Source organism: Tursiops truncatus, chromosome 2 (genome assembly GCF_011762595.2).
Source record: "Tursiops truncatus isolate mTurTru1 chromosome 2, mTurTru1.mat.Y, whole genome shotgun sequence".
Lineage (NCBI taxonomy): Eukaryota > Metazoa > Chordata > Mammalia > Artiodactyla > Delphinidae > Tursiops > Tursiops truncatus.
Genome location: NC_047035.1, coordinates 156,329,513 through 156,356,652, shown reverse-complemented (window position 1 = coordinate 156,356,652; position 27,140 = coordinate 156,329,513). Strand labels below are relative to the sequence as shown.

Below are 27,140 nucleotides of genomic sequence, written 5' to 3'. Positions count from 1 at the left end.
CCACCTTCAGGTCTGGCAGGAAATTTTCCACATCTTCCCCTTGGCTATTCGTGCTTTTTGAAAGTGGGCCGGTGCCAGCAGCTTCGGGCCTGCATGGCTCAGAGCGGCCCACACACGGGGCCCCACCCAGGGTCCCAGATTCCGGTGCTTCTCTCAGCAGTGGGCTGAGGGGGTGCCGGGTGATTGGGGGGTTTCCCTCAGACCCCCGTGTGGTTTCCTCTCCTGGACTATCATTTCTCTTTCCCAGAAGAGAGACACACAATGTGCCAGTGACAGAAAGAATCCCAGAATCCCTCGCACAGATAATCGGAGACTGACAGCCCCAGAGGTCACCAGGGCAGAGGTCCGTTTACACGAGGCCAACAGAGCTGAAAACCCAGGGCCCCTCCCGGGCATGGCCGCTTTCAAAGCCTGTGCGATTAGTCATCACCATTTCGTAGTCTTTGCCTTAAAGAGGGGCCCCCAGATTGTCTAAGCTGTGGGCCCCACCACCTGGCCCGCCCTGGGTCCAAGGCTACGTGCACCACGACTTCCAGCTCCTGTGAGTCCCAGGGGGTGAGAAAAGACCAGCGCAGGACACTGGGCGGGAAAGCAGTCAGTGTCATGTAGAACAACCCTGCCTGGGCTTGAATCTCAGCTCTGACAGTTACCAGCTGAGGGATTCTGGAAGTTACCTAGCCGTGCTCCAGTGGTACCTGCCTCACCCCACGGGGCTGACGTGAGGATTAAATAAGTTCGTCCATATATATGAACTCTGTCTGCCTATCTATCTACCTACCTATCTATCTGTTTATGAACTCTATCTAACCATCGCATTCATCCATCATCCATCACAACCATCTATCTGTCTATCTGTCTATGAACTCTGTCTGCCTGCCTATCTATCTGTCTGTGAACTCTGCCTGTCTGTCTATCCATCCCATCCATCCATCATCTGTCACAACTATCTATCTATCTGTCTATCTATCTGTCTATCTATCTATCTACCTATCTACTCTATCATCTATCTACACAGAGAGGGGCACAGAGAGAGTCCCCAAACAGCACTCCAATGTATTATCCATCCATTAAGCTCTCTTTATAAAACGCTGCCATGAAAGTCACAAGTCACATGTCCCAAAGCCTGAAGAGCCCTTGATCCTCCCCTTTTGCTTCAAGGCCAAATATTGTTCCCTAACTTCTTTGCCTGATTTAGAGAAGGTTTGAAAGACTCTTAAGGTTTCAGAGCATTTCGATTCTGGAACCATCTGTCCTGCACTGCTCACCCAGAGAGCAGTTTGGCCTCATCCTGCCACACGCAGGGCTCACTGCTGGCGTGTAGTAGGGAGTGGGGAGCAGGAGGCTGCAGCCTGGGCTCTGTGCTGCCTCCTGGCTCTGTGCTCAGGGAAGGGCCAGCCTTCCCCTGTTCCACGGAGGAGAAAATGAGAGCACGGCAGGGCCTGGGAGGGGTTAGCGTTTTTGGCACTTGGGAGGGTTGCTGGCTGGGAAGAAAGTGAGGTGGACATGAACTGGCTTGTGGAAAAAAACGCAAACGCAGCCTCAGAGTCACTGCCCTGGGAATTCCAAGCTGCCTATGGGAGATCGACCATGTGGGGCATTTCACCTCTTTTGCCCCTGGTCCTGCTCACCTCTGCCTTGTTGTCAGAAACCTTGGGGTCAAACGCTTGAATTTCACCTGCATTTACCCTTCTTCTTTCTCAGCCGGCTTGGTGAGACCAAGAGTGAGTAACAGGCACGCGGGCTCGGGTTCCCCTGGGGGAGGCCGGCCTGCCCAGCCCCGGGGGCCTCAGGGCTCAGCCCCCCCCGAACAGAAACTGTCTCTGGGTGCCAGCCCCGCACCTTCCCTTGTCATCCTAGCCCCCCAGCATGTGCCTTCCACTCTCCCCACCACCATCTCCTTCCCTTCTGCTTCCTCCTCCAGTCTGGCTTCTCTGCCCACTAGCCCTTCCTTGCTGACTCCTGCTCCAAACCGAGGTTCTGAGTGCTACCAAACCAAACTTGGGTCTGATCACCCATGCACAGCAAAGCCAACCTACTGACACCGGGTTGTGGGGAAGGAGAGTGCAGCGTTTATTGCAGGCTCCAAGCAAGGAGTCCAGGCAGCTCATGCTCAAAAGGCCCGAACTCCCTGATGGCTTTCGGGGAGCAGTTTTTGAAGACAGGGTGAGGGAGAGGGTTGCGGGTATGTGATCAACTCGTGGACGTTCTTCTGAGTGGTTGGTGGTGAGGTTATCAGGAGTCACCATCATCAACCTTCTGGTTCTATCTGGTCTGAGGTCTATGTGCTTGTAGGCAGCATACATTTAACTTCTTCCACCTGGTGGAGGTTTCAGTATCTGTAAAATTACTCAAAGGATAAGGCTCAGAATATTATCTATAGCCCTTGAGGAAGAACTAAAGGTCCTTGACGTTTGCTAAACTATTATTATTTTGTCTTGCTTGACTCTTTTCCTCTATTTCTGCATTTTCTCACTTCTCTGATTAAATTTATTCTTTGGAACTTGGGGAAGGCCTAGGAGGCTAAAGTTTTTCTACAAACAAGAGGAATGGTGGTGGTGGTGATGGGGGTGTCTGTCCCAGGAAGGCCCCAGAAGGTCCTGCTCAGTTACATGGGGACCAAAAGGGCTACAGGTCTTCACCTGTTATCATTTTCATCCCACATGAGACGCTTTTGAAAATAAAAGGGGATGGTTCCAGTGGGTGAGGCTATGGAGTCACCCTGCCCCAGTGCTGTCACCTCATACCACCCTGACCCAACTGATGCCCTCCCCAGGCCCGTATGGTCTTCCTTCCTTTTACTCCTGGAATACCAGCAACACTTGCTTTCACTCAGCTCAGGCAGACCTCCTGTCTTCCCTGACCTGCTCCTGGTCGTGGGCCACAGCCAGCTTCTCCTGGTTGACTGGACTGACTGTTAGATTTTCAGGAACTTTTTCAGGTCACCTGTCGTCTCCTTTTTTTTAAATTAATTAATTAGTTAATTTATGGCTGTGTTGGGTCTTTGTTGCTGTGCACAGGCTTTCTCTAGTTGCAATGAGTGGGGGCTACTCTTCGTTGTGGTGCGCGGGCTTCTCACCGCAGTGGCTTCTCTCGTTGTGGAGCACAAGCTCTAGGTGCGCGTGCTTCAATAGTTGTGGCACGTGGGCTCGGTAGTTGTGGCTCGTGGGCTCTAGAGCGCAGGCTCAGTAGTTGTGGCGCACGGGCTTAGTTGCTCCACGGCATGTGGGATCTTCCCGGACCAGGGACCAAACCCGTGTCCCCTGCCAATGCAGGTGGATTCTTAACCACTGCGCCACCAGGGAAGTCCTCACCTGTCATCACCTTAAAGTGAAATGATATGAATTTACAATTAAACAAGGTAATAAATACTCTAAATTCATCAGTCCCTGATTACATTACTGTTCTCTATGCTTTTGATGATATTTATGTCCACTTTGTCTGTTTGGTGGGAATACCACAGGCTCAGTGATTCCTTCATTTCTTCCCGACTGTGTCTTCAATGACGTCAGGGTGGTAGCTGGGGATTGTCCATGGTGGGAGTAATTACACCATCCACATTGGCCAGTGCTATACACCAGGGCTGGAATTATTGTTTTGTTGGTTGTCGATACTTCAGAAGGTGATATAAGAAGGAAAATGTTAACAACGCAGATTAAACTTAAAAGCTGATTGTGTCCAGGGACTTCCCTGGTGGTCCAGTGGGTAAGACTCCATGCTCCCAATGCAGGGGGCCTGGGTTAGATTTCTGGTCAGGAAACTAGATCCCGCATGCATGCTGCAACTAAGAGTTTGCATGCCACAACTAAGAAGTCCGCATGCTGCAACTAAGAGTCCACATGCTGCAACTAAGAGTCCACATGCTGCAACTAAAATCCCACATGCCAGAACGAAGATCCTGCATGCCGCAACTAAGACCCTGTGCAGCCAGAAATAAATAAATAATGAATAAATCAATCAATTAATTAATTAAAAAAGAAAAGCTTACTGTGTCCGTAGCCATGACATTTTTGAATAACACAGAAAACGGAGGGACTGTTTCCCAGCATTTGAGAACAGTTATCTGATTCAGCCAAGAAGTTACTCAGATCAAAAAAGGTTTCAGTTTAATAAATATAATTCATATGAAAGTGAGAAGTTGTTTACCAGATCACATATCAGATTTGAGGACCATAAATTTATTGGGGAAAGAGCTGATGGGGATGCAATTCCATTTGTCGAACCATGGTTGAATGCAAGGGCTTGGCAAAAATCAGTGGGTGCGTCCTGTGAGAACCATCTGGCTGTGTGGACTTCACAGTGTGGGGTACAGGCTGACCTCATTTTATTGTGCTTTGCAGATACTGCATTTTTTACAGAATAAAGGTTTGGGGCAACCCTGCCTCGAGCAAGTCTATCGGTGCCATTTTTCCAACAGCATTTGCTCACTTCCTGTCTCTGTGTCACATTTTGGTAATTCTTGCGGTATTTCAAGCATTTTCATTATTATTATATCTGTTCTGGTGGCCTGCGATCAGTGATCTTTGATGTCACTATTGCAGAAGGATTACGACTCACTGAAGGCTCAGATAATGGTTAGCACTTTCTAGCAATACAGTATTTTTTAATTAAGGTATGTGCATTTTTTAAAGACATAACACTATTGCACACTTAGTAGATTACATTATAGTGTAAACATAACTTTTATATGTGCTATATTTTTTGGAAACCGAAAATATCATGTGACTCACTTTATTGGCACATGCGCTTTATTTTGGGGGTCCGGAACCGAACCCGCGATATCTCCGAGGTGAGCCTGTGTTGTGTATTTTAAGCATTATTTGTAAATCATGTGCTAATACATCCTTTACATCACTTAAATTTGTAACAGACACAAATATGTATATGTCAGCAAACACGGTTTTTCAGAGTTGGCCTGGAACCCTCGCCTGCACCGGCTGCCCACCCCTTGCCCAGGCTGGGCCAGGTGCCTCTTTGTTCACCCCACAGTAACCTGTGTGGGACTGTAGCACTGCATCCTTTTGTGCGTCTTGCCTTCTGAACTTCACAAGGACAGGGAGATCTCTGTAGCTCCACACTTGATGCAATGCCTGGCACATATTAGGGGCCCCTCCCGAAATGTGATGACTGAATCCGTGGATTTAATGGTTGAGCAGTGAAGGCACCCTCTGTGCGCTTCCCCCTCCTCGGGAGGGGCTACATTCCTGGCCTCCGCAGTGGGGTGCGGCCCGTGATGAGTCCAGTCGGTGATGCGGTGGAGTGATGTCAGCCACTTTCAGACAAGACCCTCCAGATGTCTCTTCCTTCCCTTCCCGGGGCCCCTGGAGACCAAGTGTTCCTGACTTTGTAGCCATGTGACAAGGAGGGATGCCTGGCCCACAAAGTGACTTTGAGTAAAGAAACTTTTGTTAAGCCACTGAGATCATGGGGTTTATTTGTTACCACAGCACAGCCTAATCTATCCTGACTAATACAATGAGGAAATGGAGATGTGGGAGGTGACTCGGGCCGGGTTGAATAGCTTGTTAGTGGCAGGGCTGGGCCAAGCGCCATTTTCATTTTCACTATACATACTGTTCCCACCCCGTGCAAGGCATTTCTCCCCTCCCAAACGCTTTTTCAGAAATAGTGTGAATCCGAGGTGGGTTTTGTTCAAAGTCCTGTTTCAGAGGATGACTGGTTGGGACCCACTCACAGTGAGGCCCCCAGAGGCAGCCGCCAGCCCAACAGGCACGCCCACCAGGCCTGCTTGTTCATTAGAGGATCAGCCTGTATGGCTGGTGTCGGGGCTTCAGTCTCCATTAACTGTCACTAGCCTGGCTGATGTTTCACCCAAAGCACCTGTCCCCGGCCTGTGATTTACCACTACCCTCTGAATTATCTGGACAGATCTGGTACTTGGATGGAGAGAGAACGAGCTTTAAAAGTGGCTTTCTCAGGGCATAGAACTTGGGCCCTGTATTGGGAAAAACCTCATTTCTTTCGTCCTTTGTTCCCCTCTTTACTTGCACGCTGCTACCACACTCAGCACTTCTGAAACCAGATGTGGCAGGGGGGTTCCCCCGCCAGGCAATTCTCTGTGACGCCAGCTGGGTGTCCTGCAATTTAACTCAATTCTGACACCGTCTACCTGGAGAGGGTGTCAGATCCCACAGGGTAAGGGCTCAGTCCCATGAGGCCCCCCTCTCCTCTATAGATGCCAATCAGAAGTAGTAGGTCCCCAGGTTACCCACGACTTCTGTCTGATTTGGCTACAAACTGGAGGTTCCCATGACCTCTCCCCCCTTGGGTTAGATTATTTACTAGAACAGCTCACAGAACTCAGGGGAGCACTTCCTCTACCAGTTTATTTTATGATAAAGGATACAGATGAACAGTCTGATAAGGAGACACGGAGGGTGAGGTCTGGGAGGGTCCCGAGTGCATGAACTTCTGTCCCCGTGGAGTTGGGGTGTGTCACCCTCCCAGTATGTGGTTGTGCTCATCTGCTTGGAAACTCACCAGCCGCCCAGTGGGATTTTGTGGAGGCTTCTCACGTAGGCATGATCGATTATTAACTCCGTTTCCAGCCCCTCTCCGCTCCCTGGAGAATGGGGGGTGGCGGGTTGCAGGGCGGGGCTGGAAATCCCAAGCTTCTAATCGTGGCTGGGTCCCTCTGGTGACCGGCCCCATCCAGGCGCCCACCCAGAGCCACCTCATTGGAACAAAGGACACTGCCATCACCCGGGAAATCCCAAGTGTTTTAGGAACTCTGTGCCAGGAATTGGGGGCAGAAACCAATATATATATTTCTTCTTATCTCACAGCCCCTGAAGGCCAAGCGGAAGAAACAGGGCTCCCTGTTGATAGCTGGAGAGGCGTCAGCTTCCACAAACATTTATTAAGTGTGGATCGTGTGTCAGGCATCAGGCTATTTAGATAGTAGAGTGAGCGTGTATAATATAACATGTATAGTATAATAGAATATGTTTAGTATTAGTATGGTATTATTACAGCATAGCGTCCTATGTATAGTCTAGATAGTGTAGTAGAATACGTGCCCTAGAGGGGAGTATTAGCATAGCAGAGCATAGTACTCTTTTTGTCTTGTTCCTCCTGTGAGGGCTTGGCAATTTCCTCTTTCTTTGATTGCAAAGCGGGATTCTGGAACCATCTGGTTGAAGACAGAGAGCCCTGAGTGGCTGGGATGATGTGAGGGCTGAGCGCGTTCCTGCCTGGTGATGACAGCGCCTTCACATTCCTCGGCCCTACCCATCCTCCTTGTTAGGTGTTCCGCCCATGCCTTGTGCTTACCTCTCTCCCAAGCACCGTCCTTGGCTTTGTGTGGTTTCTGTCTCCTCAGGAGCAGGGTGTGTGTTGTGCTTTGTTTCTGTGTGGTTGTGTCCCCAATGCCTGGAAAGGTGCCCTGTGTTTGTTGAATGACTGCTAGACCACGAGGCCACATGGGCAGGGACTGCCTCCCCTGCTCTGAGGCCCCGCCTCACACGAGGTTTCATCCCAGTCACTGTGGAGACCCACAGCCCCTCACGGTGCCCTCCCCACCTAACTGCTTTAGTCCCAGCTTGCCTCTGGGTCTTTGCACCGGCAGTGCCCTTGGCCTAGAACACTGTTCCCCTGTAGTCCCGTGAGCCCTGCGTGCCCTTCAGGTCTCAGCTTGACCACCTTCCCTGACTGCTGCCCTCTCCTCTGCCCCTGGCCCCCGGATTTCCACTTTACAATACTGCCTTCTTGCAGTTGTCTTGCTTACTTGTCTGTCTCCTCCCTGGACTGCCAGCTGGGGAAGATGGTACCAGGCGTGCCCTGCTCCCGGCTGTCTCCTCAGCCCCTGGGACAGCATGTAGTAGGTGCTCAAATACTCGTAGGATGAATCAATGGATGGTGACCACGACCAACATGTAACTACTTGATACACTCAAGGGAGACCCCAAAGCCGCGTGGCAAGGATGCAGGAAGTGTGGCCTGGCCCCTCGTCTAGGTGAGGGTTCCTGTGGATCATCTCCCCCGTGGCCACCCTGGGCAGGACCAAGAGAGTGGCCCAAGTCTACTATTCTTTCTGTCTCTCTCCCTCAAACAGGTTTACCTGCTTTCCAAAATTTAAAAGTAACATATACTCACTGGAAGACTTCAGAGCTCATCCGGTCTTTTAATGTTCAAACACCTGTTCAGTGTGAGAGCTGTTAACTGAACACCCACCATGTGCCAGATGCCACACTAGGTACTGGGGATGGTCCCTACCCTCCATGATATCACAGTCCAGCACCTCTTCTGCATCTCTGCTCACTCCCCCATCTGTGCACTTAGAAGACGGAGCCTGTTTTCTGTGTATTAGCCCAGGCCTCTGAATCACATGGAAGCCTTGTTCAAACCGGACTCCTGGGTCCCACCTCCAGAGTTCCTCATTCAGTAGATCTGAGGTGACTCTGCTAATTTGCCTTTCTGACATATTTCCTGGTGATGTTGATTCTGCCAGTCAGGGGACCACACTTTGAGAATCACTGCCGTAGACTATACTGCTCTTACAGTTTTTGGACGTTTTGCACACCCATTATATCATTTAGTCTTTCAAAATCTCTTACCTGAGTACCTTAAGTGCATAGAGCTGGTGAGAGCTGAAGTTGAATCGTAAGCCCAGGTCTTCCTATGGCACGCTGCCCTCACTTAGAGGTACCAGGTGGCATCCGAAGATCCGCACCGCCTTAGGAGTCCTGAGAAGGTAGTGATGGGTCTGGCTGGAGGAAGCAGGGGCTGAGTTTGCAGGGGAAGGCCCCAGGAGGACATTTCTGGGAGGGAGAGAGGGTCTACCATTCCATTCTGGAAGGAGACTGACTGGGAGCAATATGGCCTGAGAGCTGCTTGAGGAAGAGCTACTGGGCCCATCCACCTAGAACATGGAGGAGGGTGGAGGTGATGCTGCAGAGGAAGAGGGGGACACCCTGGGAGCCTCCTGACCTGAGGCAGGTTTAATCGGGGCCTGGATCATTGCACCTGCCTTGTGGAGGCTTCTCTGGAAGCTCTGGCTGGCGAGGCAGGCCACTGCCCTCCTTGGGGTCTGGCTGGGAGTGTGCTGGGCAGGACGGAAAGTCCGAGGGCCCAGCCAGCCCACCAACTCAGAAAAAGCACTTCCTCCTTGGCAGCCTTGTGGCAGCCAAGGGGCCCTGGCCACACAATACCCCAGTATTCCCTGGAGCCTTTCACGCGCTGGGCTGGGCTGGGCACTTCCTCCTCTGGGAGGAGGCCCCGGGGGGTGGTCGGGGAGTCCAGCTCTGAGAGGAGCTCTGCGGGTAGAGGAGAGAAGACGTGGAAAAGTGTGAGCTTGCATGGGGAGTCCTCCCATGTGTATCTAAGCAGGAAGCCAGGCCTGCCCAGCCCTGGAGAAGGAAAATAAACTGGAGACCTATTTTTAGAAAGTGGCAAAACCCTGTTTCTCAATAGGCAGTGGAATTTAAATCTAAAACTAGCTCCTTTACTGAAGTAACCACTGGATTGCATGTAGGAATGGGACCATAGTGAATGGTAGATTCTGAACCAGACTGTGAGGCCAGGACCTGCTCACCCCTCCATGCTGCTGGGCTTGATCAGAGCCATTCTGGAAGTTCTATAGGAATTCCCGTTCCGCCTTTGTGGTGGTGGTTTTGATGGTGATGATGGTGATGATGATAGTGATGATGGTGATGATGATAGTGAGGGTGATGGTGATGATGATGACAGCGATAGTGATGGTGGTGATGGTGATGATGATAGTGATGATGGTGATGATGATGATGATGACAGCGATAGTGATGGTGATGGTGATGGTGATGATGATAGTGATGGTGGTAGTGATGGTGATGATGATGGTGATTATGATGATGATGATAGTGATGATGGTGATGATGATAGTGATGGTGATGGTGATGATGGTGATGGTGATGATAGTGATAGTGATGGTGGTGATGACGATAGTGATGGTGATGATGATGATTGTGATGATGATGATGGTGATGGTGATGATGGTGGTGTGTGGTACTTAACATATGTGGTCTCATTCACTCCTTACAACAACCCTATGAGGTAATTACGGTTCACCCCATTTTCTCCGATGAAGAAAGTGAGGCTCAGAGAGGGAGGTTAAGTCTTACAGCAATTGCAGGGCTGGGTCAGGTCAGGATAATGACAAAGCCTCTGCTCTATGTGAATCCGTCATGAAATCTCAGAATTGGAAGGAGTGCTGCTGAGTGCAGTTCTGGTCGCTTTCCTCTGCAGGGCACTTGCCCCATGTCTGCACACCTCCGCGGAGGCGGGCGCTCATGCTTCTGTGAACCAACCACTCTTTCCGTTTTCAGTCGGCTCCTAATGCTATGAATTCCCCGTGTTGAGTGGAAAGCTCTCGTGGTGTGATCTCTGTGGCCACACAGAGCTATCTACTGTGACAGATCTCAGCTTCTAGGGTCACTCTCACGGGCTCTCTAGTCCCTTCTATTTGTGGGTTTTACACACTCAGCCCTGTCAGCTGTCTCTGCCCCTTGTAAAACATGGCTGGAGTCAGTGTGGAATCTGAATGGTATACTTAGAGCAAAATATACCTTTGAAGGTGGTTCTGATTTCTAGAAATAGCCAGTGGTCTTTAGGAATCAAGACTCTGTGAGGTGGATGATTGAGCTGAGAAAAACTTTTGGTTTAAAAGATCGAATTGGGCAATTATAAAATCTGGCCCAAACTGTCACTAAAAGGATTTATTCCTAGAAGAAATTGACAAAAAAATAAACAATAGCAACATTATTAAATGAAGTGTAGACCCTCCCAAGGCAAGGAGACGCTCAATTCTCTGAGAGCAGGCACATCCCAGTAAAATGTAGACAAAAACTTCAAGAATGCCATTTACAAGTATTGGCAGAAGTGTCATAACTTATGACACGATTGGAGAGAGACCACCAGTTCGTGCTGCAGCTGTGTCCCAACTGCAGTGTGGCTGGGAATTTACGGTGGTGAAATAGTCCAACCCCAGCGGCACCGACGCTTCCCCACTCTGAGCTGGTGGCCTCTTGTGGGGGGCGAGGCCAAGGCCGGTGTGGGCAGCCGCCCTGTCCAGAGCCCCGTGGAGCCAGGTCCTGGACTTTCCCTGAAGCCTGGTTGCCTTTTCAGTAACAAGCATGACTTCAAAGGACTGCCAGGGAGCAGATGGGCAGTTTCACCAGTGAACTCACTCAGCCGTGTGCGTGTGCGTGGGAGTCTTGCGCCTGGGGGTGTTGGAAACCACCCCTGGCAATTCTGGGCTCCAGAACCAAGTCCCGAGGGAGGGAGAAGGAGGAGGGATGCAGCCAAAGGACCTGCTTTGAACTTGATCCCCCAGGGCAGAGGTCACACGTGGTGATTCAAGGCACCCCTGCCCGGCTGGCAGGGAGGCCGGGAGGCCCAGGGACACCACCTGCCTTACTTTCCTCTTTCCATCCTGTGCAGCCCACTGGCATGCTCTTTCCGCCAAGCCTGACTTCCAAACAACACAGGCTTTACCTATGTCTCCTCCCATCCCCAGAGACAAGCCCCGGCCCTCTGGGCTGAAACGTAACGAGAGCACAAATCAGGATGAGCATCGTGAGAGCCGGGCACACGAGGGCAGGCTAGGGAGTGAGGGGAGAATCGCTGAAGGAGCGGAAGAGGACGCTGTTCGGGAGAAGGGAAGGTGGGGCTGGGCGTGTGGACGGCGTTGGCCGGCACAGCTTGGGTGCGGGAAGCAGGGGGTTTGCCGCCCGCACAACTAGGGCGGCCCCCGTGGCCCCCACAAGGCCCTTGTGAAGGGGAGAGGGGCCCGTGGTCACGAGGACTGAGTGATGATATTTAGCACCTCCCGCAGTGTCTGTCACATTCAGTACCACTTGGGACACCTCCAAAGCTTCACAAAAAAAGAAAACGAGTTTCAGGTAACTTGTGCATTTATAAGCACTTTCATTCAGTTCATTTGGCCATTAAGATGGCACTGACAAAACAAAGAGCTTCACAGAGTTTCACAAACACATGGACCGTGAGCTGGGAAGAGCACGGTCACGTGTGGCCCGAGCTCTGGGTTTAGAAACCAAGCCCAGGGAAGGTGAGGCACCTCGGCTGCTACCACGTTACCTGCGTGGACAGTCCTCCCTGCACCTTCCTGCTGTTTGAACTTGTCTTCACAAGACAGAGGTTATTTCTCCCAAATTCAAAATGCTTAGACACTGAATAAACGGTCCAGGAAACGGTTGCACAGTAGAACTAGTTAGAAGCCGAAGAGACGCTTGTAGCACAGCCATCACGGCGACTTGTCAGGGATGTGGTTCCATGAGGAATTATGTAATATCTTTAAAGGCCACAGAGGCCCGAAAGCATCTTTAGTAACAAGGGCAAGCCTCTTAGGCATGTCCCAATACTCAAAGGGAGTCTAGCCGCACAAAAGCGTCAGAGTATGCCAAGGGCAGAAGCCAGCCAGCCACTGAGAAACCCTCGGGCACACACGTGCTCAGAGCTGCCAGCTCCCTGGACACACGGAGTCCCTGTTGACTCAGCCCCACCTCTTAAAGGCATTTCCAGAACTTAGGTTACTACTGCCCTTGGCAGCTCTGCTTCACGCACAAATACTCGGAGGTTGAAGTTTATGAAATGTGACCTGTTTATCAATGACTAAGTTCCATTAACCTCAGCTTCCAAATGTCAATTCTTACCTCTGGCCCTGGTCAGGCCATCGCAGTGGCCGCCTTTACTGGGGGCGGGCAGTGGGGCAGACGTCAGGGTGGGGGGGCGCATCACAGAATCCTGAGCCTAAGCCACCGAGCTAGGGGCTCCCACACCCAGAACGTACACCCGGGAGCTCCTCAAAATGAGGGTGGGTTTACAAAACGTTCCCTGAACTTCAGAAGTCCTGCTCAGCTGGGAAAAGAGCTGGCCTCGAGGATCCTGAAGAAGCAGTGAGAATCAGCAACCTACCCTGAACTCAACCAGGAGACAGGGCGGCTTCCTAGACCCTAGTGTGCCCCCCAAAGCAGGAGGGCTGGTGGGGGCCTATGGCAGACAGATCCAGGGGGTTGCCACGGAATCAGGAGGCAGAGGGCATCCCAGGATCGCAGGATTCCCTGGGCACCCCCCGCTCCTTAGGGCGACTTATGGTTCTCCCCACCCAGGTCAGAGAATACTGGGTTTTTCTGGCGTTAAGGCCCTGCAGGTTGTTTCTGGAAACCACCACGTTACCCCTCTCTTACCTTGTTGTTGAATAGGACGCTCACGCAGCTTAGAGGATAAGACGCGAGGCTGAAGTACATCATTAAGAGCCAGGTTTGTACCTGGTGGGGCAGCCTCCCTGGGCTCCGGGGGTCATCCGTGTGCCCACTAGGACAGTAAGCAGGAGGGAGAGGGAGCCTGCTGGTGACAGCAGTGACTGGCGTTTCTGAAGTCTTACGAATTTGGAATGTGTAGGAAAGAGTTTTATTATATTTTTTTGAGTCAAGAGACATTTTAGAAGGACTGCAACCATCACTCACAAAGGTTTTTATGCTGAAAAGAGCGGGATGGGAGATGCCCTTTGGCCATCATCCTGTCGCCCAGCCTTTTCTCATGCAAACAGGTGGATTTGTTCCCCGACAGCGTTTTTTTTCTTCTAGAGCAGAGGGTGCTTCTGGCCGGGGAGGGCCAGCAGGCACCGGAGAGGACGTGGTCAGCAAGCAGGAGGCACGGGGCGCTCCCTGGCAGGGTCCAGGCAGGGCTCCGACTTTCCCAGGCCTCGGCAGCTGACAGCCCTGCCTTCTCTTTTCTCAGATATTGAAAGCAGGGCCTTTCCAGCGAGTAGATTAGGAAAGGATATGGGAACTTGTTCCCCATACTTTGAAGCAGGGAAAAAGAGCCTTGTTGTGAAGAGAAGAAACAAAACCTGTTTGGTGACTTGTCATTTCAATGAAAACACAAACCTCTCACAGGTGAGCATTCCCCACGCGCCTCCCCTTCCTCCTGGATCACAGGTGGGGGGGGAAGAAAACACTGAAAAACTACCTGTGCTCCTTCAGAGGACGTGTTGACTTGGTGACAAACGTTTCAGAAAAAGTTTCTTGATAAGAGTAAATTGTTTTCATATTTATCTTGTTTTCCTCTCTTCATTCCTCTTGAATAAACAGAAAGAACTGATTTCTTAGATCATCTGCATAAAAAACATAACCATCAAATCCCCTGAAAGGTCAAATTCCTCACAGCCAGAGCTGTGGGAATTCAGTAAAAAAAGAATACCATTCTTTGTATTTTTCTTTTCCATTATGGTTTATTACAGGATGTTGAATATAGTTCCCTGTGCTGTACAGTAGGATCTTGGTGTTTATCCATTCCTTATATACTAGTTTGCATCTGCTAATTGCAAACTCCCAATCCATCCCTCCCCTACCCCACCTCCCCCTGGGCAACCACAAATCTGTTCTCTGTGAGTCTGTTTCTGTTTCATAGATGAATTCATTTGTTTCATATTTCAGATTCCACATATAAGTGATATCATATGGTATATGTCTTTGTCTGACTTACTTAGTATCATAATCTCTAAGTCCATCCATGTTGCTGCAAATGGCATTATTTCAGAGAATACAGTTCTGATTTTTTTTTTTTTTTTTTTTTTTTTTACAAATAAAAAGGTCAATCAATCCTCAGGGTTCCATAAGGCCTGACTTATCAACTCCATGAAGCTCTTCGCGAAAACTTGTTTCAAATGGGGAGCCCACACTGGGAGCTACCCATCAGGAACTCTGAGTAAAGAATCCTGTATTGTTGAAGTCAGGGGGTGGGGGGAAGAGAGCAAGAATGCAGCTCTGGGGGAGCCCTCTGCGTCTTGAGAGACTCAGAGATGCTGGAGGGACACCCACACGTCTGCCTTTTCTCCCCCACAAGCTTTATAAGAGGAGAATGACCCTGGGGAGAGAAAAGCAAAGATCAACATTTCTACCAATTTTGTGAAGATAAGCACGCACGCTAGCCAAATAGAGTAGGAGGAGGGCACTGGACCAGACTCTGTTACCCTGGTAACTGCAGGGCATTACCCTTTGCAGATGAGACTGAGGTTTGGCCATTTGAACATACCTGCCTAAAAGCAGAGGAGAATTTTTTTTCCTGATTTTAAGTATTAAGGTAAAGAGTTTCATCTTTATCTTAACAGAGACTAAAATGGACTGATTTACAAGCATCACTTGAAAAAAAAAACAAACTGAGCACTTAAGATTCATCTTTCCTTTTCGTTACAAGTTTGCTTTGAAATATGGTCCTTAAGATTCCCTTGAAGATGACCCTTTAAGAACGTCCTATCACAGAGTTATTGCAAGGAAACAAATGCCCCTCAGAAAATGAATTTTTTTTGTTAAGGTGATACATACAAAAATAGGTTAGTTCATTAGCAGCTATAATTTGAACCTTGTACAAAATATATGGCTTTAATTACTAGGGTTTTGGGCACAAGAAATGGCCAGAGTAACAGTCAGTATAATTATGAATAAGTAGGTAGAAAAGATTATGAATAAACAGAAGGAAAGGATATAACCATTTAAAAGAAAATACCTGAGAATAAGTATAAAATGCAAAAACAAAGTTGCTTATACTTAAGATAGATCTCTAAATTTATTTTTCAAAAATGCCATTATGAGAACAAATATACTAACATATAGTCAAGTTCACCTTAATCACAATGAAGTCATAGGATAAGAAAAAAAGAAAGAATCCTCAAATACAAGGGATATTTAAAATGTTAGCCATATCAAGATCCTCTATTTTTAAACACTGTGTAACATGGCATCTCGCTATATAAAAAGGAAATAACAGGGCCCAAGAATCCTTTAAACAAATCCAGCATAAACAGGAGTAAAATAAAGACTATTTTTAAGAACGTGTAAAATCAAAGCACCCATTTAAATGAAGACCATCAAGAATCTATGAGATTATTTCAGGAGGACAAGGCTTGGGCGAGACACTAAATACTGTCGTTCTAAGGAAAACATTACAATCATTTTATGTAACTTACAAGGCAAATTAATACTATGGAAAACGTCCTTCACAGCACATTTAGGAGTTTGAGTTTAAATAATACTCAACAGGAAAGAAACAGATTCTGTGACAGTGGCTGAGACATACAACAAAAGGGTGTGACTTTCAAGTGTGGTCCTTCCGGGTCTATTTTAAGAGGTTTTAGACTCCAGCCTGAAATAGTTTTGATAATAATGCTTGTGGCTACAACTCAGCATGTAAGACATTGTCTGGGACAAAACCAGTTCTTTTCATGCTGTGTAACTTAGTTCGCTGTTTTTTCCCTTTTAAATTAATCCTGAGATCTTGCTCACAGAACATGGGGGATGTTAAGAATCTTTTGTTTCCTTCTGTTTACCAGCCACCTTGGAACATGCAAAACTAAAATTAGGTGATAAATTAAAATTAGGTGATAAATGACATCTTTAAAAGCATACTTCACTAACAAAGGAACTCTCTTGCTTAGTTGGAAGCTTATTTGGACTATTTAATTGGGAACAGAACGCGTTGAGGAAAAAGTACTTTGGTTCAACGAAAAGTTATGGAGATGTGTCCTTAAAAGACTTCCTTATTAGGAAGTAACAATTTCTATGTCATTATCTCAATACTGAGATGGCTTGTGTATCAAAAGAATAGGAAGTGCTTGCATCCTGTAGTTATGTAATAGGGTTTTAAGAAGTTTATATATATATGTAATAATGAATGTGTGTGTGCACATCATCTATATCTGTATATAACATATATGTACCTATAAACACATATTATGTACATGTATATACACAGTACACGCTCATATATATATCTCCCAGTAACACAGACTCTGTAGTCTGATGAGACTTATTTTCTTAAAACTACCACCTTTTCCAAACTCAACCTTTCCATTCCACTTCCATAACTCAACGTTACAGTAAATCATACTCTAAAGGCTTCAATTTTCAATTTAAAAAAATCTGGGCAAACCAAATTAGACGAAGAAACAAAGGCATATTTAGGCTAACATACTGTCTTTCACCTTTCAAAAACAAACAAAAAACCAAAACAGTATTTTAAGACACTATGAAAATTGAACAAGCACTTCTTTATTTTCTTGGAAAGGAGGAGACGGTCCCTTTCTTAGAGAAACGAGTATGAGAGATCTAAACTGGCTTTCGTGTCATGCACTTCGGATAAAAGGTTAGATTAGAGACTCAATAACAGAAAATTCAGACCCAATCCCCCTCCTCCTAGATCCAAAAAACATATGGCATTTACAAATCATTGAAACCTGTAGGTGTTCAAGGTTATTCTCCGAGCTCTTGGAAACGGGAAGATGTGGTGCGGGATGCTCTCGTTCGGAAGGATGTCCCAGCTCGGATGCGGGCCAGAGCGGGGTAGACAGTCGGCTGACTCCCGGGCCCCCATCGCTGGTCCTCCACGGGGTTCCGCAGTCCGGGCTTTGGTCTGTGCTGTACGCATGCGCACATCCACGTTCGGCCACACGTACCTGGTCACCCTAACTCCCCCAGCGCCGCCCACTTTCCGTCACAAGTTCTCCTTCAGGAGGCCGAGCTTCCGCAGGGCCTCCCGACGGGCCTCCTCCGTGGAGCCCCGGCCCGAGAACTGGACAGTGATGCCCTGGGGTCTGAACCCCACAGCCCGGGGGAGCGAGCCCGACCGCTTCCTGGCGTCCTGGCCGCAGTCCGGCTGCCGGGGTGCAAGTTTGCTGGGGAGGGCCGGGTCCGGACGGAAGGTGACCGTCTTCCCTGTAGAGACAAAGGGCCCGGGATGGCTCTTGAGGATGTCGTGGAGGCTCTGGAAGCCGTTGGCCATCGGTAAGGGCTGTTCCGTCTGCACGCCTCTGGACTGCTGGCCGCCGTGCGCCCCTGCCCGCGCGGGAACAGCCTCCCGGGCCGGGGCCGGCTGGCTCTGTTCCGGGGAGATGCTTCCCCTCTGCTCGGTGGGCTCGCTCCTCTGGGCCCGGTCCTCCGTCTCCCCCACGGAGAGGAAGGAGACCCCATTGATGTTGGCCAGGACCTGGGCTTTGCGCTCCTGCACGTTGACCGCGGCCTTGGAGATGGTCTTACTGAAGTCCTTCCCCGCGCTGTTGGTCACGCTGATGTTGCTCGGGAAGCGATGGATCTTGGGCGCCGGCTGTGCGGCGTGTCTGTGCCACAGCGAGTGGTCTCCGTGTCGAGGGGCCACGGAAGTCAGCGTCCTCCATCCTGCAGGCCTGCCCTCTTTGGACGGGGATGTGGGCGAGAGCCCTTCGTTCCCTGCCAGCTTCTCAGACATCTTCTGGGCGAGGACGAGCGGAGTGGGGACCGAGCGGGCCAGTTTGGGGTGCTCTGCTGGAGTAGGAGGGGGCTCTCTCCCGGGGTGGGCCAGGGCTGCTGCGGGGACAGGGCTGGGAGGCGGCAGGGGCAGGGCCTCGGGACCTGGGGGGTCTGGAGGGGGAGACTTCTCAGCATCCTCTTTCCTGAGGACAGCAGTGTCTTCCTTTCCAACAGCACCAGCCCCTGAAAAGTAGCAAGGATCCTCATAAGCTACCACCATATGCAGAAATAAATGCATCACGTTTCCTTTTCACTGAATTTACAAAGGTCTCAAAGGGATTCAATACCAATTTCAACGGTACCTCTTGTAAGCTAAACTCCCTCTACCCTATTCCCTGGACTAGCGAAAGAGAACATAGTATATGATTCTCATAATCACCTGACGAGAAAGAATGAATTAGCAGTGGTGAAAGATGTGCAAGCCAGAAACAGTCAGTACCTGGAAGCATATGATGAATGCAAGTTTCTAAGGAGCCATCATCCTGAGACATGTAACAGGAGGAAACAACAGCTTACCTTATGGGGGATTTTACAGAGGGGAAATGGAGGCTGGGAAGTTTGTGGTACCCACCAACCCCTCCCTCAGGTCTCTCTAGATGAAGGATAATTGGATGTTTCACTTTCCTCTAGAAACAGAAATGTTTCCTGACAGCCTCCAGTACAGTTTAATACACCAGCCTATGATTCTTTACTATATCCTAACATACGTGATCACAGATCACCTAACACTTTTCTGCACGAGTATTTATACACCCGTGTCTGCTGCAAAATTGGGAGCTATGTATTATATTTATCTTTATATCCTCAGAATCTCACACGATGCCTGCCACAGAGTGGGCACTTAAAGTTGTTATGAAAACATCATGTTAGAGAACTGATGGGCAAGTGGCTTACCTTCAAAGAAATGTTTTCCTTGGCACAATTATATGATGTGACATTTTTAAGGGATCGGTGGTTCAAATTAATTTTAGAAACTAAACTTCAAAGAAGAAGTGATAAAAAGGGGAAGTTCATATTAAGTCTGTTCTTTGAAGAGATGGCTGCAAACTCAGCCCCATATTTGGAACATATAACCAATAGTATATGAAATTCTGTGTAATACACAGCCTTGTTTACAAAAAATAAAGGGGTGGGGATATATTTCTAGAGGCTTGTGACAAATGGAAGTATTTTGTAGTCAACAGAGCAAAGATATTTTCCATCCTATTTTTCCCTCATCTTTTCCAATTCTTATCCCCTTGTCCACATTTCCAATCAGGAAAAAAAAAATTGGAAGAACGTTTTCTCCTTGTCCATGTCCCTCTGGTTCTATCACAGAACTCAAGGGGCAAAAAGCATACGTCTCCTCTGATGCCACCCTGAATCAAGCAAACTTTACAAAGCAGATGCTGAGCTGAATTTTTGTTCTGATCATTTTTGTTTTCCTGAACCAGCTGACTTTTCAGTTCAAACACTCCCACCTTGGAATAGGGGTATAACCTTGCACAAGAATTGAGATTGAACCTCAAAGGCTAAAGTACAAGTCCTTTGTATATTTTCTTTGTAGAATGGGATTGTTTCCTGAAGCCATTTCCAGTTTTCTTTTTTCTTTTATCCATGTATGCAATGTTTGTTTGCCCAATTAGTCTCATTCTTTATTCTCGCCCTTTTGAAATTTCCCTTCCATGTGTTTTCATCCTAATATGCCATGAAAGCACCTATTTAGTTGGGCAATCAGACCACCAAGAGGATGCTTCTACCCTACAAAAATCTGCTCAGCCCCACGAACTACTATACTGGCTGGAAACACAGAGAACACAACAGAAAGGAGGGCCTCTGTGTCTTGTACCACACGACAAGCCACGTCAGAGGTGGGGGACCTGTTCTCTGGTCCTCACCTGCTGCCTCCGTCACATCCTGAAGGCTCTCGGGTTCCCCGGCTCCAGGGCCCAGCTGCACTAAGTCCACTACGTCCTCTGGCTCGGAGGGACCAGAAGTGCTCTCTTCCAGAGACCGCGGAGAGTGGCACTGAGCATCACCATCACACAGCACCTGTTCCTCAAAGTCGTCTTCCAGGGAATCAATCGTCTCTTCAAAAAACAGGAGGACGTCCTTTTCCTCATGTGTGAGGTACTTCAGGCTCTCATCATCCTGTACAAAAGGTTTGGACATGAGGAATGAAAGCAACAGTGGTTTCACTGAAGGGAAAACACCCCACAACAATGTAGGGATCAATACAGAGCCTGGGGTGGAATTCATGGCATCCTCCAATTTCCCGTCTGGGGAGAGTGCACCATCCAGGCAACCCTGCTGGCGCACCTCTGCCTGTGTGTCCCTCACCATTCGACTTGCATGAGAAAAAAGTTTGTCCAAAAGGTGTAGCGGATTACGGATCTTAGACACTTTTGTTCCTCATGAGTCAATGACAAGAAAGCAATTCTTCAGTACCTCCTTGGAAGAGGTCTTTTCAACTTACTGCTAACAGATGTGCTTGGTTTCCCCGTAATAGCAATGGGGGGATCTTTAGTTAAAGACAGTGGAGTGAACTCACATATTTATCTCCTCTCCCTCCAGAAACCTCACTAAAACAAAAATGGGCTTTATCTGTTTTTAAAGATACACGTCACAAAAACAAATATAGGAAATGAGGTGATAGCAACAACATTTGGGAAGGTAGACAGCAGAAGGACAGGTGGTGACTGACTCAGAGAATCCAAGAAAGGTGAATCTTAGTCAGCAGCTGGGGGTGGGGCCGGAATCAACCTGCTGTGGTGGAGAGCCCTCACGAGGCTCAGCACAGCGTCGGGGAGGTGCTGGGCAGTTCTGGAAGTGTGCCTAAGATGACACTGAAAAGAGCAGAACTGGACGAGAGTCTCTTTCAGAAGCAATCAGGTCACCCAGGCAGAAAACTAGATGTTTAATCTTAAAGAAGGTAAAGCCGGGGGGCATCAAGCCAAGTTCATGGTAAAGAACCGTTCTGAAAACTGGGAGTCAGGGAATCACACTGACCCTCTGGACAGAGGATTGGAAGGGTCTTCTCTGGGGAAGTGAATGGTCCAAGAGCTAAGAGGTGGACACCTTGGGCTCCCCAGGGAAACAGCTCAGCAAGATCACTCTACCAGTGAAATCACCGTCAACAAACCCCAGCACAGAATTCTTAATCAGTTTCTTAACATTCTGCTCTTAAGTGTGTTCATATAGCTAATGATCACCAAGCAGCTGAGAAAAACCTTTAACATGAAAGACACATCAAAACAAGATAAGAAGGAAAAAAAGGCAACTTGCAAGAAACAAACTATGCAGAATGGTGAAAATTCCAAAAAGAGATCATGAACATCCTCAGAGGGATCAGAGGAGAGGCTGAAACCATAAACAAGAATCTGATGCTATTTTAAAAAACTAGAAGACAGAAAAGAGCTCTTAGAAATTAAAACTATGACAGAAAAAAATGAAATAGAAACCTAGAGATAAAGTAGAGAAACCGGAAAAGTACAACAAAAAGTCAAAAAAATTTTTTTAAACAGAAAACTAGAGAATACGAGTGGGACGGCCAACATCTGAATAATGTGTTCCAGAAAGAGGAATGAGGAAAAATAGAGGGGAAGAAATGATCAAAGTAAACAAGTAAAATTATTCAAGGAAATGTCCTTAAACAGAAGGATGTGCGTTTCCAGATCAAAGGGTCGTGAGAATAACCTGATGAACAGGAATAAAACAGACCTATGCCAAGGCCCATCCATTGAAATTTCAGCCATGGGAGACGAGGCGAGATACTAAAAGCTTTCCAGAGTGGAAAACGGGTCACATAACAAAACATCAGGAGTCAGAACAGCAACAGACTTCTCAGCAGCAGCTTTGGAAGCCAGAAGACGATGTTGTGATTCCTTTAAAATTCCAGATGAATTCAGGACTAGAATTCGTACATAATCAAGTTAAAGTTAGAGTAGAATAATGGTGGGGTTTTTTTTCAATTAATTAATTAATTAATTTTTGTCTACGTTGGGTCCTCGTTGCTGCTTTCTCTAGTTGTGGAGAGCGGGGCCTACTCTTCGTCGCAGTGTGCGGTCTTCTCGTTACGGTGGTTTCTCTTGTTGCGGAGCACGGGCTCTAGGCGCGCGGGCTTCAGTAGTTGTGGTGCACGGGCTCAGTTGCTCTGCGGCATTGGGATCTTCCTGGACCAGGGCTCGAACTTGTGTCCCCTGCATTATTGGCAGGTGGATTCTTAACCACTGCACCACCAGGGAAGTCCCAATAATTTTTAAGACACACAAGGTCTAACCAGCAGATCTCCCATGCGTGCCTTTCTCAGGAAGCTACTGCAGCGGGGTGGAGGTAGGGCTGTTCCCCTAGACAAGGGAGGAGCCAAGAAGAAAAACCTGGGAGCCAGAATATAGGAGAGAATGAGAGAAAGCGGAGGGAACCCCAGGATAACAGTGCTGTCCCCAGGATGTCAGCTGTGCAGTGAACAACCAACCTAGTTCAGAGCAAGCCATGGGGCCACACAGAACATGAACAAAGAAAGCAAATAAAACCAAAGCAATTATCAACCACAGGAAAAACTAAAGTTATGAGACAAAGCATGTATCTGTGAGTCAATTCCTCTATAGCAACACCCCCCCCACACCCACAGGTATACTAATTATATCAGTATTTATGGTAGCAAGAAAATGAGAAGCCACCTAAAATGTCCAACAATAAAGGTATGGTTGAACAAATCAGGGCATATTCACAGATGGAATATTATACAGCCATTTTAAATGGTGTTTTCAAAAGAATATAATGTTAAGTGAAAAAAAATGCAGATAAGCAAGAGTTGCCTTGATTTAAATATCAATATATGCATACTTCATATATCCACAAATACAAAAAGTACTGAAAGGATAAAATGTCAATAGTGGGGGAAAATGAAGGTAAATAACAAACAGGAATGAGTTAAAAGTCGTTGCCTCCAGTGAGTCGGAAATGGGGGGAGGGGTACAAGTAAGACTAATGCTTTTTATAAACCTTATAAAAGTATTTGAGTCTGTACGATGAAAATAAATTTTGATAAAACAACAGGAAAAAATATAGTGGAAGCAAAGGTGACTATGAGTTGGTCCATGTGGTATAGAATAATGCACTTCATACCGTGATCTGAGAGGTCTTCAAATGCCCACCTGTCCAGGCCCATCACAGAGCCTGCAGTGTCCAGAGGTTTAGAGACTTGTCTTTAGTTTCAGGCACAGTATATACTTGTTTGGGGGATGATTAGCACAAGAACACATGCAAATTTCTCAAACTAGCTTGGCCATGTTAGCTGAATCCTGAAGGAAGTCCACTCAGGAAAAGGGGACTGTCCATGGCATGGGTTCAGTAAATAGGAATAACAGAATATTGCTGGGGAGAGATACCTACCGCATGGCTTAGGTAGCAGAACAGAACACTGCTGGGAAGAGAAGCAATATGTACCTATATACAACTGCTGGGTCATAAGATACGTGTCTGCTTTGGTAGACATAGCCTAACAGTTCTCCCAGGCGGCTGGACCAACACACACTGGTTGGTGCATGGCCCTGCATGTGGTAGCATCTCCTTCTGATATTCAGTACATTCCCAAGAAGACAGCAGTGTTGAGATTTTTTTCCTCATAATACTTAATTGGCTGTTTGGAGATCCTCTTATGAAGTGCCTGTTCAAGTCTTTTGCCTATTTTTCTATCAAGTTGTCTTTAAAGAAATAATTTGTAGGAGTTCTTTTATGCATACTTGATACAAATCCTTTGTGGGTGTATTTATTGCAAATAGTTTTTCCTACCCAGTGGCTTGCTTTTTCTCTCTGTTAATGGGGGTCTTCTGGTGACTAGTCCTTAATTTTAGTGTAGTACAATGTATCAGTCTTTTCTTTAGAGCTTTTTGTGTCCTATTTAAGACACCACTACCTACTCCATGGTCATGAAGACGTTCACCTGCTTTTATTTATTCTAAAAGCATGGTTGTTTTTAAACTTCCATATTTGTGCTACAATTCATCGGAAAGAACTTTTGTGTATGGTGTGAGGTCACAATTCACTGTTTCCTACACTGATACCCAACTGTTCCAGCAAAACTGCTTGAAAAGACTATCGTTTCTGGACTTCCCTGGTGGCACTGTGGTTAAGAATCTGCCTGTCGATGCAGGGGAGACAGGTTCGAGCCCTGGTCCAGGAAGATCCCACATGCCTCAGAGCAGCTAAGCCTGTACGCCACAACTACTGAGCCTGCACTCTAGAGCCCACGAAGCACAACTACTGAGCCCACGTGCCACAACTACTGAAGCCCACGCGCCTAGAGCCCATGCTCCACAAGAGAAGCCACCGCAATGAGAAGCCCGCGCACTGCAACAAAGAGTAGCCCCTGCTCGCCGCAACTAGAGAAAGCCCGTGCGCAGCAACGAAGACCCAATGCAGCCAAATAAAAAAAAAAAAAGACTATCGTTTCCCCACTGCAGGTCCCCTTGGTTGTAAATCAGGTGACAGGTCATGAGTCCATCTGTTTCTAGATTCTCTTTTCTGTTCATTTGTCTACTTGTCTGTTTGTACAATGATAAAACACTGTTTTAATTATAACATTATAGTGTGTCCCGAGTTTGAAGCCCTCCTGTTTTGCTGTTAAGTCTGTGCTGGCCCTTTTTATTTCCAGTATCAGCTGATCAATTTCCATATACACATAAATATACACACACACCCATGCTGGGATTTTGATTGGACTTCATGGAAGTTCTTCAAATTGAGTAGAACTGATGTCTCACAATATTTTTTCTATCCGTATGGTATACTTATTTAGATTAGTGGCTCTTAAAGTGTGGTCCTTCACCCAGCAGTGGCAGCAGCACCCACGAACTTGTTAGAAATACAAATTCTTGGGCCCCATCTCAGATCTACTGAATCAGAAACTTTAAGGGGTTGGGCCTTCAATCTCTTTCAACAGACCCTCTGGGTAATACTGATGAACTAACGTTTGATATGCTTTGATCCGGTTCTTTATTTTCTCTCAATAATATCTTGTAATTTCCAGTGTAGACATTTTACAGATTTTGTTCTCTCTCCTCTTAGGTATTTGATGTTTTGCGATGCTATTAGAAATGGCATCACTTTGAACATTTTCTAAATGTTTCTGGTCTATAGAAATACAAGATATACTGATCTTGAAATAAGCAAATTTAACAAATTTGCTGCACAGTACTAACAGTTTATCTGTAGGTGCTTTTCAGTTTTCTACATAAACAGTGGTGTCTATAAATGAGAGGTTTTTATTTCCTCCTTTCCATTCCTCATGCCTTTCATTTTCTTCATTCTGCCTTATCGTACCACCAGGGTCCTCCAGTTAGCTGAACAGAAGTGGCATCTTCATCTTGTTCCCAATGTTGGGGTGAAAGCTTTCAATATTCCACCATTAAGTACAGTGTTTGCTGTAGGTTTTTAAAAGATGATCTTCATCAGATTAAGAAAGCTGTCTTCTATTCCTAGTTTGCTAAGTGTGTTTGTCTTTAAAATAATGAATGGGTTTTGAACTCTGTCAAAGGCTTTTTCTTCATTTATTGCAGTGGTTCTCAGCTGGGGATGATTTTACCCTCCCTGGGGCATTTGGCAATGTCTGGAGACAATTTTAGTTGTCACAATTTTCTCATTTATTCTGTTAATGTACTGAAGTATGGTGATTGATTTTCAACTATTAAACCAAGCTTACATTCTTCGAATAAGTCCAACTTGGTTGTGATGTTATTAGCCTTTTTATACAACACTGAATCTGATTTGCTAACATTTTGTTTAGAATTTTTGCATATATATCCACAAGACAGATTATAATTTTCCTTTCATTATAATCAGATTTTGTATGGATTTCCTTTTTTAAGTTTGAACTTAGGAAACAGTGTGCCCTTAGATTTTAGTTCATGGCATATCTTTCTGTTCCACTTCTTTTGAGATTGGGTGGGGCTGGGGCGGGGGAACAGAGTGATTTTAAGGAAAAATTGTCTCCAGTTCAAATTGTAACAGTTTTGTATTAACTAGATCTCTGTAAGTTTATCAGTTTACATATCTAGCAGTTGTGTAGCCCTTAAGAACTTCAATTTTTCCCTCTAATAAGAGGATCCATGTGAAGGCACATTAGAAAAGTAGCAGGATACTACAGGGGAAAATGGGCACCAGGCGTTCCTTATTTAATACTTGTTATTGAGCACTGAACCAAAGAAGAGAGGAATAGGTTTTAACAAAAGAACCAGGGTTAAAATCTTATAAGTCCTTCGTGTCTACAGAATATATGACTAATGGGTTTACACTTAATTCTGAGAACTCCAGGATCTGGCCCTACCTACCTTTTAAATTTATTTATTTACTTACTTACTTTTGGCTGTGTTGGGTCCTCGTTGCTGTGCACAGGCTTTCTCTAGTTGCGGCGAGCGGGGGCCACCCTACTTACCTTTTAAATGTCACTCCTACTCCTCTCCCCTTTATACTCTATAGCAGGGCTGGTAAACTTTTTCTGTAAAGGGCCAGATAGCAAATATTTGGGGCTTTGCAGTCTTAATGGTGGCAACTATTCAACTCTGTCAACACAGTGTGAAAGTTACAGGTGATATGTAAATGAATGAGCTTATTAGCTTTGTTACAATAAAACTTTATTTACAAAAACAAGCGGGGGGCCACATTTAGTCCACAGAGTGGGGTTTGCTAATTCTTGCCCTATAATCAAATCAAATCACTTGCTATTTCCTAGACCTGTTTCTCTGTCAGCAATGCCCATGACTGGACAGCCACATCTCACCTGTCCTTCCTGGTCCAATTTAAATGTCACCACACCTCCAGCCTACCCCCATAGCACCCACTGAATCATGCATTCAAATATCTGAGCAT

At 47.0% G+C, this 27,140-nt stretch overlaps 2 protein-coding genes across 8 annotated transcripts in view; one reads left to right on the top strand and one right to left on the bottom strand.

Moving 5' to 3' along the window:
• The window catches only part of UPF2 (UPF2 regulator of nonsense mediated mRNA decay), a 211,066-nt gene that overhangs the window by 118,994 nt on the left and 64,932 nt on the right, over positions 1-27,140 (top strand). The gene's annotated exons all lie outside the window — the stretch shown is intronic.
• Positions 15,721-27,140, bottom strand: part of PROSER2 (proline and serine rich 2) — a 40,717-nt gene continuing 29,297 nt past the window's right edge. For 2 of the 3 annotated variants that reach the window (XM_004317485.4, XM_073801541.1), the window contains 2 exons: positions 20,171-20,423; positions 15,721-18,476 (listed from right to left, as the gene is read on the bottom strand). In XM_004317485.4, coding sequence (XP_004317533.3) covers positions 17,503-18,476; positions 20,171-20,423 — 1,227 coding nt within the window. In that variant the 3' untranslated portion in view covers positions 15,721-17,502. Of the gene's footprint in view, positions 18,477-20,170; positions 26,667-27,140 lie in introns of those variants that run through there. The other variant, XM_019933255.3, reaches the window with a different exon arrangement.